The sequence below is a fragment of the Nerophis lumbriciformis genome, linkage group LG34, assembly GCF_033978685.3.
Source record: "Nerophis lumbriciformis linkage group LG34, RoL_Nlum_v2.1, whole genome shotgun sequence".
NCBI lineage: Eukaryota > Metazoa > Chordata > Actinopteri > Syngnathiformes > Syngnathidae > Nerophis > Nerophis lumbriciformis.
In genome coordinates, this window is record NC_084581.2 from 1,465,020 (window position 1) to 1,478,295 (window position 13,276).

Genomic DNA, 13,276 nt, shown 5'->3' on the forward strand with positions numbered 1-13,276 from the left:
GCCCGGTTGCCGGTGGGGCGGGGGCGGTCTTCCCGTCCGGTTGCGGGGAGTCTCTGGGTCCCTCGGGCGGGGCGTCTCGCCTTTCTGCCCGTGTGGGGTGTGGTCTCTCGCTGGCTTGGGGTCTGGCTGTCCCCTGCTTTTCTCGTGCCCTGTCCTCTGTCTGTCTGCGGCCTGCTGCTGGCCCTTGTGGGCGGTACGGTGGGTCGGGCTCTGGGGTTCCTGTCGCTGGCCGGCTTGGCTGCGTGGGGGCGGTGGTCCCTGGTTCCCTGGGCACCACGCCTCCTGTTTGTGGGTTGGGCTCTCGGGGGTGATGGGGCCGTGCTCTGGCTCCCACGCACTTTGGGAGTGGAATGTATTGTACATGCAAATTCACATATGCTCACATACGTACATAGGTACCTACGCTCCCACATACATACACAAATACAGTACATATTTACCTACCTAATGTTCGTACATCCACACGCACATTCAATATACAAACATACACATACACATACTGTACATATACATTCACTGTACAAACACATATACACATTCTGTACATATACATTCATTGTACAAACACATATACACATTCTGTACATATACAAGTACATATGCATACTTACACTCATGCACATAATCACGTTTCATCAAACATATATTAACGTTGTTGCCCTAGGGTAAACTGGGTGTAACACATGGCACACTGACAAAGCTTAACCTATTGTGACTATAACAATCTACAAGGTTAATGTAGGTTGCTTCTCTTTCTCCCCCTCCATTTTTCTGCATTCTTTCGTATCTCAAGTTATCATTACGTATATGTATTGTTGCATTTAAACAACTGTATTGTTGATAATAAAGGTAAATTATTGGTATTGCTCATGGCGCAGTGGCAGAGTGGCCGTGCGCGACCCGAGGGTCCCTGGTTCAATCCCCACCTAGTACCAACCTTGTCATGTCCGTTGTGTCCTGAGCAAGACACTTCACCCTTGCTCCTGATGGGTGCTGGTTAGCGCCTTGCATGGCAGCTCCCTCCATCAGTGTGTGAATGTGTGTGTGAATGGGTAAATGTGGAAGTAGTGTCAAAGCGCTTTGAGTACCTTGAAGGTAGAAAAGCGCTATACAAGTACAACCCATTTATCATTTATCATTTAATAGCGCTATTTCTATTGGTATTTGTATTGATCCATTTGTAGTGTAATAATGCTCATTGTCATTTCTGTATTATTTTTTATTTTTCGCTAACTGCTTATTTGCTATTACTTTTACCATCATATTTGTACATGTCATATTTGCTGATGTTGCTCTATTGTTGTTGTTGTTGTTGTTTGCTGTTGTTGTTTTTGTCTCTCTGTCTAATCCCCCTCTTGTCCCCACAATTTCCCCCTCTGTCTTCTTTTTTTTTCTCTTTCTATCCCCTCCTGCTCCGGCCCGGCTGCACTAAATGATAATATAAATACATTTAATGAAGTCAAATACAAATAAGGCAACAAGAGAAGTATCCTACACTTCTCTTTTGTAAAGTAAATCTGAACAGCCGACATGGGCATCTACATCAACTATATGATTTGCCTGAGAAGGACACAAAAAAAAAAAAAAAAAAAAAAAAAAAAAAAAACAGTCCGGGGGTCTCCGTTGTGGTATTTTAGGCTTCATAATGCGCCACACATTTTCAATGGGAGACAGGTCTGGACTACAGGCAGGCCAGTCTAGTACCCACACTCTTTTACTATGAAGCCACGTTGATGTAACACGTGGCTTGGCATTGTCTTGCTGAAATAAGCAGGGGCGTCCATGGTAACGTTGCTTGGATGGCAACATATGTTGCTCCAAAACCTGCATGTACCTTTCAGCATTAATGGTGCCTTCACAGATGTGTAAGTTACCCATGTCTTGGGCACTAATACACCCCCATACCATCACAGATGCTGGCTTTTCAACGATGTGCCTATAACAATCCGAATGGTTCTTTTCCTCTTTGGTCCGGAGGACACAACGTCCACAGTTTCCAAAAACAATTTGAAATGTGGACTCGTCAGACCATAGAACACTTTTCCACTTTGTATCAGTCCATCTTAGATGAGCTCAGGCCCAGCGACGCCGACGGCGTTTCTGGGTGTTGTTGATAAACGGTTTTCGCCTTGCATAGGAGAGTTTTAACTTGCACTTACAGATGTAGCGACCAACTGTAGTTACTGACAGTGGGTTTCTGAAGTGTTCCTGAGCCCATGTGGTGATATCCTTCACACACTGATGTCGCTTGTTGATGCAGTACAGCCTGAGGGATCGAAGGTCACGGGCTTAGCTGCTTACGTGCAGTGATTTCTCCAGATTCTCTGAACCCTTTGATGATATTACAGACCGTAGATGTTGAAATCCCTAAATTTCTTGCAATTGCACTTTGAGAAACGTTGTTCTTAAACTGTTTGACTATTTGCTCACGCAGTTGTGGACAAAGGGGTGTACCTCTACTGAGCATTTCATGGAATCTACTTTTATACCCAATCATGGCACCCACCTGTTCCCAATTTGCCTGTTCACCTGTGGGATGTTCCAAATAAGTGTTTGATGAGCATTCCTCAACTTTATCAGTATTTATTGCCACTTTTCCCAACTTCTTTGTCACGTGTTGCTGGCATCAAATTATAAAGTTAATGATCATTTGCAAAAAAAAAAAAGTTTATCTGTTTGAACATCAAATATGTTGTCTTTGTAGCATATTCAACTGAATATGGGTTGAAAAGGATTTGCAAATCATTGTATTTCGTTTATATTTGCATCCAACACAATTTCCCAACTCATATGGAAACGGGGTTTGCAGATTAAGCCTGATACGGCCCCTGCTGTAGATGCTTCTTTTGGACCCCCAGAATCAGCACGTCCTCATCCATTTGTGTCAACTAGGTGAACTTATTTTTAAAAATCTTTTGACAAGATAACTTTGTGCCCACCATAGCCCACAAGGACGTTTCAAAGTGCAATACGATCCGGCTTGAAGATGGACTATTCTATTTTGAAAGTAAACCGGACAATTTGTTTTGTGTTTGTGCATGAATTCCTGTCCAACAACAAGCAGATTTTAGCTAAATTGAACCATAGCGCAGGGATGTGGAACGTCACCGCCATATCGGTTACTTTTTGCAAGCTGTGGAAATGGACCAATTAACTTGAATAAAATTCTAACAAGTCCTCCGCCGTAGTGAGGATGTTCTGCAGCCATTTTGCATCCTATGCATCAGGGGCAAGAGACAGAACTTGTCAGTTCTCTCCCAAAATCATAAAACATGTGCAGTAACAATTCCTGTAATGTATGAATCAAACTGACACAGCAGTGTTTTATTTTTTCGTGGCGCATCGCACTAATGTTGCTTTCAATCGGAACAGATGGGACTCTGAGAAGGGCAGGCCGTGTCCTGTCAGAGGTTTGGTATTAGGGGGTAAACAGTGTCAAATGGTTGATATCGTCTGTAGAATAGAATAGAATTTTGATTGTCTACCCAAGTGGAAAATTGTCTTTAGCTCGCCAACACAGGCAACAGGCAGCACTTAAATACAAACATTTTTATATAAAAAACATAACAGACACAATAATAACAGATGTTGGGTAAAAATACGAGTGAAAGTAAAGAAAAGGTAAGATCCAAAAGAGTATCAACAAAATGTGATAGTAGAGCAGTTCGGGTCAAACATGTGGTTCTGTAATGATTTGGAGAGGTGAGTGTTGATGTGTGCGTGCCATTGTGATCGTCGTGTTTGACCGGGGGGAGGTCAGGGGTCGGACGCTTAAAGAGAGATCAACATGTCACCTCATCACTGCTGTTTGCTGTGACCCCTGCTCTTTTGGGGGCCCCTCATACTCAGAGTGGACATCATTGAAAATATTTAACGTCGACTTCTGCCTCCATCATGGTGCGTCTGGGATAAAGATCTCAGACTCACACGGGAATTCCTCAAGCTCAGTTGAAGAGGTTGAAGATAAGCTAATGCTAGGAGCCTATCAATCAAGTCTATTAATGCGGTCTAATTCTGTTTCTCCTGATAAGAAAAGCAGGGTTTTTCTGACGTTCTCTCTTGGACGTGACCTCCAGAACCTTAAACTATTCCAGGTTGGGAATCAGTAACAGTCATAACCTTCTGAGCTCCAGCGTCCTCTGCTGTGGACATTTGTATTTTGCATAACAGTGTTATTTTTACTGAAATTTGTAACTCTTGACAAAAGAAATGACGCAAAAACAAATGTCCATGGCAGAGGATGCTGGCTCTCAGGAGGATAGGATATACAGTAAAATGCTCTTATTATTACCTAAAGAGCAAAGAGGAAGCAGCTTTTTATTAATTATGTTTGGAGTACCATACATGAGAAAGTGGAAAATAAAACATAGCTTTCTTTGACCTATACGTTTTTCCTCCTGGATCCACCGTGCTCAGCAAAAAAATAATGTCGACTGCAGAAGAAAAGACGTTTTCATGACACAGCAGCAGCATTAGAACCAATGTCGTAACAGGGGTAAGGAACAAACTGTTCAGTCAACATTATTGGTGCCCAGGAGTTGATTGTAAAAAAAAACTGGACTGCAAGTGTAACATATATGACTTTCACACCCAACAGCTGAGTAGCAACATTCTAAAGCCCACGCAGAGATAGATAAGGCTGCTAGATGCTGTCGATCTAACTAGACACTTAACTAAGATAGCGGAAGCGTTTACAATATGCTCACTTCTTCCTGAATTGTGTGTTCCAGGAGTACATGGTGTACCGCAAGCACACCTACATGCGCCTGGACGGATCCTCCAAAATCTCAGAGCGCAGAGACATGGTGGCAGATTTCCAGAGTCGGTGGGTGGACGTGATACCTATCAACGTGTTAGTGTGGATGTGTGGGTTTCTCGCCTTGATCACTAAATATGTCAAGAGGAATTTGGAGGGAGAAATAATGACTAGTGCGTCTGTGTGTGCGTGTATCATTGTAATACGTTACTGGCCAGCATTTTAAATACTAAAATTGTTGTATTGTCATGATGTTAATAATAATACACAGCTTTAGACATTTTATGTGGATGGCAACTTCATGTTTAACACCAATTTCAATCATGCAAGTTGTGTGGAATTTTAACTAAGGTGGTATTAATTTTCTTTCACTCTTTGGATGCATATATTTTGCACTGCAATGTTCTATGATGTCTTCTTTTATGTATATTAAGTCATTTAAAAAACATTTATATTTCTATTTTATATTGTGTGTCTGTCCCTCACCCTATCACTGTCTCCCAATAGGACGGACATCTTTGTGTTCCTGCTGAGCACCAGGGCTGGCGGGCTGGGCATTAACCTAACTGCTGCAGACACTGTGAGTCAGCATTTATTTAAAGCCATGTCTACATGAACACGGATAGTTTGAAAAACTTGGTGCAGTTTCAAAACTGTCTCTTTGTACACACAAACGCTTTCGCCAGCTGTCATGCACATTTCGTCCTATCAGAAGCCTGAAAAAGCAACAAAAGCTGACCTGGTGGCTTTACACCTCTGGTATTATAATGTTTATTTTGATATATTACACATACAATATGTATATTTTCTTTAAAACCCGCCTGCACTTACACAGGAACATTATAGATCTTTTTTGAGTTTTTAAAGCGCGCATACGCGCATGTGCTGCTGAAACACAACATTTTAGTTGCTCGGACGCGTTATAAGGGCGCGAAAAGGTGTGGAACCAACACACGGAAGGTAACTTTATGATTTGTCGTAAATAAGGATACAAATAAAAAAATATATATATTGCACCTTTCCCATGACACAGAGCAAAAAGTCTTGCTTGTCTAAGTTATCCCATCAGCTGGAGGTCCGACAGGGATTGTATTTAAAACACTTGGCTGACATTGACGCTGGTGGAAGTGTCGCAAAGGCCATTTTGATGCATCTTTTTTATCAATGAAAAGTGAAAATAGCAGTATGTTTACAATCAAACATACAGTAAGTCCTCTTATAGTGTGTTTAAAGCCAGGAAAGTATTGTTGTCGAGCTTTGGAGATGACAGCGCACAACTGTGATGTCATCAGAGGAGTGCAAGTCTCCGTTTGAGTCGTGTACACGCATACAATGGGTGTTTACAAAATTGTGCATTTTTAAAGACAAAAATATCCGTTTGTGTGTGGACAAGAGGCGTAAACGCAGAGATAAGTATGTGTTTATTAAGTATCTGTGTTTGTGTGGACATGGCCTAAGTTTTGTTTTCGATATAGGATTATAACACACCACTAGTATATTGGTTGCATGGAACCATTTTTATTACCAAACTACCGTTTTGGTGCCATTTGGACTCTTTTCAAAAAAGGAGATGGATAGATTCTATTACTTAGTTGGATTCTTTTGCTCGTACCTGCTTTTTGCTGGAAGATTTAGGCCCCTTGTGTACTCAGATAGTTTGCCCACTGCTTGCTGCACAATGGCCATCTTGGCTTGATTGACCACCATTGTTTTTCACTGCCGGGAAGAAGTCACGTGACTGATTACAAGCAACATACATAAATGCATACAACAATGTCTGTGTTTTACACGTCTTAGCCTAATCTGTCACTCTCTCCGTTGTAAATTCAAGTGGGATGAACATGCCCTGTCAAAAGACTCGTCTTCCTCCAGGTTATCTTCTACGACAGCGACTGGAACCCCACAGTGGACCAACAGGCTATGGACCGAGCCCACCGCCTAGGTCAGACCAAGCAGGTGACTGTCTATCGGCTTATCTGCCAGGGCAGTATCGAGGAGCGCATCCTGCAGCGGGCCAAGGAGAAGAGCGAGGTCCGGCTCATGCCTCATTCCCGGTAAAAAGGTGTCAATGGCTGAATTACTAGTAACTTTCCTTCTTTTCTGTCCACTCAGATCCAAAGGGTTGTGATTTCTGGCGGTAACTTCAAACCTGACACGCTTAAACCCAAAGAGGTCGTCAGCCTGCTGCTAGACGATGACGAGCTGGAGAAGAAACGTGAGTGATGATTTTAAAACATACATGTGCTAAGATTTGTGAGTCATTTTAGACTGTTGTCCCCTGCAGTGCGTCAGAGGCAAGAAGAGAAGCGGCAGCAGGAGGAGAGCAGCAAAGTGAAGGAGCGCAAGAGGAAGAGGGAGAAGTACGCTGAAAAGGTAAGACCATAGTGTTCTGGAAATGTATGTGTCATTTTAATATTACTGTGTAACCTCAGAACAATCCATTCGAGATTGTTTTCAATAAGAAGTCATATAGATAGAAATAGTCTGTTACAGGGTCAAACTGTTGCCCTCATTACTCCTTTATTAACTGTAAAGGCATCGTTTTAAAATACAATAAAATATAAATTACCATTAACAAAACTCCTAAACTGTACGTTAACTTCATACAAGTGTAAAAAGAAGCCTGCACTCAAAAAAATACATATGTGTTCGTTATGACATGTGATGATGAAACATTACTGCATGTGCCTGAGAGGTGAGTTCATCTGACTTTTTCATTGACTTTTCATATATTATCGATGTTAACATGTACTGAGCATTCAGGACAGGGGACATGTACAGCTTTTGTTGCTGCGCTCCCACTACGTCACACTTAAATGTCCTGTTCTATGGTTATCATCATAGTTTGCCTCCTCACTATCACTGGTATCATTTTTGGTTGCCCTTGCTAAAAATACACCTGAAAAAGCCAAAACCCCAACAGATGACAGTGATCAAGTGACGGTGAACAAATGATGTGAAACAATGATGGTGAACAAGTGATGGTGAAGTGACATGTGAGGTCAGAGAATCATTAGAGATGCTCCAATGGGGAATCCAATATCAGATATCCTTACCATCTGGCCCGTGGTCCTTGTGAGATATCCTCTTGTGGTCTCCACGACAAGACCTGCCTTCACCAATGATAAATAGGATAATAATGAATAGGATTACTGACGATTGACATTTTGTATTGGAACGCCATTTATTGTGCAGGCGTACCTTAAGACTTGTTCTTGATTGACAGAAGAAGACGGAGGAGTCGGAGAACAAGAAGAGGAAGGAGACCAACCTGGTCATCTCACACACGCCGTCGGCTGACAACTCCAACTTGTCTGCGGACGGAGACGACTCCTTCATCAGTGCAGAAATGGACTCGGCCATGCCCAGCCCCTTTAGCGAGGTGAGAGAGTTAAAAGGCTTTGAGAAGACTTTGCTCACAGCCACAAACTTACCATCTTCATCATGGGCTTTCAAATTGGGCTCTCATTTCCTCCTCCTATCCTTTATTTCCTTCCTTGTCACTCTTTGCTCCCGGGACCAAACCTCTGTACATGTCTTTATCAAACCTGATATGACTCCGCCCCTCCGTGGTGCTGACCCCAGCCTGTGTGCATGTCTGTGTGTGCTCCTGTTGTCCAACAGATCTCGCTGAGCAGCGAGCTTCAGCCCGGCTCCCTGCCGCCGGACGCAGACGCCGACGAGAGCAGCAGTGACATGTTGGTCATCGTGGACGAACCATTGTCGTCTGCACAACAGTCACGTGCAACCAACTCCCCCGTGTCCGTTTCTGGCTCCGTCTCCGATAACATGAACGGTGAGACATGGCCCCAGATGTACACAATATTATATTGGAAGTGTGCTAGCCTTGTTGCTAGAACTTGTACTGTTTAATAAACTTCCAATAAGCATTGTGAGTGTAGCTTTAATGCCAATGAGCTGTGTTGATCTCCAAGAAGCTCTATTGTGTACTTAGTCCACTTTTGACATTTGCACTAACTCTGCACTTGTCCAATGTACAAACCCTGTTTCCATATGAGTTGGGAAATTGTGTTAGATGTAAATATAAACGGAATACAATGATTTGAAAATCCTTTTCAACCCATATTCAATTGAATGCACTACAAAGACAAGATATTTGATGTTCAAACTCATAAACTTTATTTTTTTTTTTGCAAATAATAATTAACTTACAATTTCATGGCTGCAACATGTGCCAAAGTAGTTGGGAAAGGGCATGTTCACAACTGTGTTACATGGTCTTTCCTTTTAACAACACTCAGTAAACGTTTGGGAACTGAGGAGACACATTTTTTAAACTTCTCGGGTGGAATTCTTTCCCATTCTTGCTTGATGTACAGCTTAAGTTGTTCAACAGTCAGGGGGTCTCCGTTGTGGTATTTAGGCTTCATAATGCGCCACACATTTTCAATGGGAGACAGGTCTGGACTATAGGCAGGCAAGTCTAGTACCCGCACTCTTTTACTATGAAGCCACGTTGATGTAACACGTGGCTTGGCATTGTCTTGCTGAAATAAGCAGGGGCGTCCATGGTAACGTTGCTTGTATGGCAAAATATGTTGCTCCAAAACCTGTATGTACCTTTCAGCATTAATGGCGCCTTCACAGATGTGTAAGTTACCCATGTCTTGGGCACTAATACACCCCCATACCATCACAGATGCTGGCTTTTCAACTTTGCGCCTATAACAATCTGGATGGTTCTTTTCCTCTTTAGTCCGGAGGACACGACGTCCACAGTTTCCAAAATCAATTTGAAATGTGGACTCGTCAGACCACAGAACACTTTTCCACTTTGTATCAGTCCATCTAAGATGAGCCCAGGCCAAGCCGACAGCGTTTCTGGGTGTTGTTGATAAACGATTTTTGCCTTGCATAGGAGAGTTTTAACTTGCACTTACAGATGTAGCGATCAACTGTAGTTACTGACAGTGGGTTTCTGAAGTGTTCCTGAACCCATGTGGTGATATCCTTTACACACAGGTGTCGCTTGTTGATGCAGTACAGCCTGAGGGATCGAAGGTCACGGGCTTAGCTGCTTACGTGCAGTGATTTCTCCAGATTCTCTGAACCCTTTGATGATATTACGGATCGTAGATGGTGAAATCCCTAAATTCCTTGCAATAGCTGGTTGTGAAAGGTTTTTCTTAAACTGTTCAACAATTTGCTCACGCATTTGTTGACAAAGTGGTGACCCTCGCCCCATCCTTGTTTGTGAATGACTGAGCATTTCATGGATTCTACTTTTATACCCAATCATGGCACCCACCTGTTCCCAATTTGCCTGTTCACCTCTGGGATGTTCCAAATAAGTGTTTGATGAGCATTCCTCAACTTTATCAGTATTTATTGCCACCTTTCCCAACTTCTTTGTCACGTGTTGCTTGCATCAAATTCTAAAGTTAATGATTATTAGCAAAAAAAAAAATGTTTATCAGTTTGAACATCAAATATGTTGTCTTTGTAGCATATTCAACTGAATATGGGTTGAAAATGATTTGCAAATCATTGTATTCCGTTTAACTTGTCCAGGGTGTACCCCGCCTTCCGCCCGATTGTAGCTGAGATAGGCTCCAGCGCCCCCCGCGACCCCAAAGGGAATAAGCGGTAGAAAATGGATGGATGGATGTATTCCGTTTATATTTACATCCAACACATTTTCCCAACTCATATGGCAAGGGGGTTTGTAATCAAAAGTCCTATATCACATACAACAATGTAACATTAGGGAGTGGAACAGGAGCATACAAATGTTAGCGGCACTAGCATAGCTATGTTAGCCACATGCTAACATTTCACTAACATTTTAACAACCACATTGTTGTATGCTGATGACTCAACCTCCAAATCCCATGTCTGTTGCTGAATGCTGGATAGTTAGCAGAGCTGTAGTCTGTATTGTAGGATGTGTAGAAAAGCCTGATAAAGGAGGTTTAGGTTTACATCAAATGATAAAACAATTAGGGTTGGACAAGACCCTTTAGTTCCCCCAAGATGGTAAGACCTCATACTGCCAACTCTGTGGGAACACTTTGGGCCCTTCCTAAGACTTCTTGGTTCCAACGTCTGTGACCTCTGACCTCCCAAATAAACAGAAAGTTCCACTGACGCTCTAAAATCTAGTAAAAAGTCTTCCGAGATGAGTGCAAGCTGTAGAAGCTACAACTTTGGGCGGGACCAACTCAATACTTGCTTCCATGTTGACTTACTGTTGGTGTTATGGCCCAATACTTGTTTCCGTGTACTGTTTTGTTGACATCTGACCCTCTGCTTGACTGGTAAACATTGTCAAAAAAAAGAACTGGCAGAGCAGGAGAAGCTGCTGGCATAATAAACACAATAGCACCTTGACAATGTGGAAATCGGCTGGAAAAGTTACCCTTTTATGCTCCCCGTTTTTTGTAGTACACAATGTAGTGAACAGCACTGTGCAAAATTCCTGGGTGAATTATTATATAAAGATGTGATTAATTTAAAGAGAGGCTGCGTCCTGCTATTGTTAATGTGTATACGTATTTTTTAGCCTGTAAAGTCCATTTTTCTTGCTGATTTTATTCTCTTTTTGGTATTTTCCGTTCATCCATTTTCTACCGCTTGTCCCTTTCGTTTTGTAATAAACTATGTTTAGACTCAATGACAGTGACAAAAGGCCACGGACTAACAGTGCCTGTATTGATTAGAAAAATATCACGTAAACTTAAAAATATTATTGTGTACATTTCCTCCCTCGTTCAGGCGTTTCTGCCTCGGACACAATCAGTCCCGGTAGAGGCAGGTCGGGTCGGAGTCGAGGACGTCCAAAAGGATCGGGAGGTGGGCCCAAGTCTGGGTGCAAAGGGCGTGGACGCAAGTCAACAGCAGGCAGCGCGGCGGCCATAGCGGGGGCGATGGCGGGTGCGGCAGCTGCCTCAGCAGCAGCCTACGCAGCCTATGGCTACAGTCTTTCCAAAGGTTATAAACACTAAAATCATTTAAACACAGAGTTTGTGTGTGTGGGTTTACTTCCTCCAGGTGGAAATCTACACAACAATAAAAGACCACTTCTATAATCTGAGGCTCTAATGTCTTGTCTGCACTTCCAGCGGGCCTCGCCATGTCCAACCCTCTGCAGCCAGCGACGGGCCGTTCCGGCGCCAGTCCTGCCTTTAACCCTGCCAGAAGCGCCTTGTCTCCGCAGGCCAAGGGAGGAGGCGCCCTCGCTCAGAGCCCCAGCAAGCAGCTGATCCACGGCCACCAGCTGGCCGCTGCCAGGAAGACCAAAGGCGGCCCCGCCATTTCTGGACCCCAATGATGCACTCACACCATCCTTACCTAGCATAAATGTGTGTCCGCTACACAACACGACAACAACCGCTGACCTAGTCTCACTGTGATCCTTGACAACGCCTCGTGCCTAAAACAAAACAGTCACAAAAGACACACACTTAGCGATTGCTATTCTTTTACGACAGGAAGCTCTTGTCATGCACCGCCGGATTCCAAGGGCTGTCCAACGCACTGAGCCACGTCTTCCATGTTTGTTAATGATAATCTTTGTGCATTTGATATTCTCCATGTGCATTTCACCGTACCAACCCTCAAAGTCTGCAGCTTTTGTACTAAAAGCACCTATTTTTCTAATCAAGACTAGCCAGCAGGATTCATAGTAACCGTATATCTTCTCAAACGTACTATGTTGAAAGTTTCAAAATGAGTATTCAACTGGCTCAAACAGAGATGCTGCTAATTGTAAATTAATAATTTCATTGACGCAACTGCGTCGTCTAGTAGTTTAGTAAGTTATTTCAGTTGACAATTTGCCATAACTGTGAAGAGCACATCCACTTGTAAAACTTGTGTACATTGTATTGAAGACTATATATATCTATATATTTATGTGTATGTATGTGTATATATACACGTGTATATATATATATGTATATGTGTAGATATATATGCATGTATATATGTGTGTATATATATATATATATATATATATATATATATATATATATAATATATGTATATGTTTATGTGTATATATATTATATACATATATATGTATTTGTGCTGATTGAATACGTGGCTCATCTTTGGTGTTGTTTACAATGATTTATGTTGATAATGTTATTAATGTATGATCATCTGGGGCATATATACAGTATACATGTATGTACATAATGACGTGAGGATGCTCCCCTGGCTTTTCCCGTGTTTGCCTGTCTTTTTATAGGTCAAGTGTACATAATGAATAAATGCATCTGTCATTTTACTAACAAGAAGAGTCACGTGGAAATTAAATTAGTGCTTTGTCAGACTTTAGGTTGAAACCATGTGTCACAATAGAGAACAAAGACTGTGACGGTGTGGCTCGGTTGGTAGAGCGGCCGTGCCAGCAACTTGGGGGTTCCAGGGTCGATCGCCGCTTCCGCCATCCTAGTCACTGCCAGCAACTTGGGGGTTATAGGGTCGATCGCCGCTTCCGCCATCCTAGTCACTGCCGTTGTGTCCTTGACACTTTACCCACCTCCTCCTAGTGAC

At 42.7% G+C, this 13,276-nt stretch overlaps 1 protein-coding gene across 3 annotated transcripts in view; it reads left to right on the forward strand.

Annotated features, from left to right (window-relative positions):
- ino80 (INO80 complex ATPase subunit) overlaps window positions 1–13,017 on the forward strand; it is a 64,836-nt gene extending 51,819 nt beyond the window's left edge. For 2 of the 3 annotated variants that reach the window (XM_061929041.1, XM_061929040.1), the window contains exons 29-37: window positions 4,731–4,825; window positions 5,264–5,336; window positions 6,629–6,787; window positions 6,869–6,971; window positions 7,041–7,129; window positions 7,983–8,138; window positions 8,381–8,552; window positions 11,492–11,707; window positions 11,839–13,017. In XM_061929041.1, coding sequence (XP_061785025.1) covers window positions 4,731–4,825; window positions 5,264–5,336; window positions 6,629–6,787; window positions 6,869–6,971; window positions 7,041–7,129; window positions 7,983–8,138; window positions 8,381–8,552; window positions 11,492–11,707; window positions 11,839–12,047 — 1,272 coding nt within the window. In that variant the 3' untranslated portion in view covers window positions 12,048–13,017. The remainder of the gene's footprint in view (window positions 1–4,730; window positions 4,826–5,263; window positions 5,337–6,628; window positions 6,788–6,868; window positions 6,972–7,040; window positions 7,130–7,982; window positions 8,139–8,380; window positions 8,553–11,491; window positions 11,708–11,838) is intronic. The other variant, XM_061929042.1, reaches the window with a different exon arrangement.
- The last annotated feature ends 259 nt before the right edge of the window (window positions 13,018–13,276 follow it).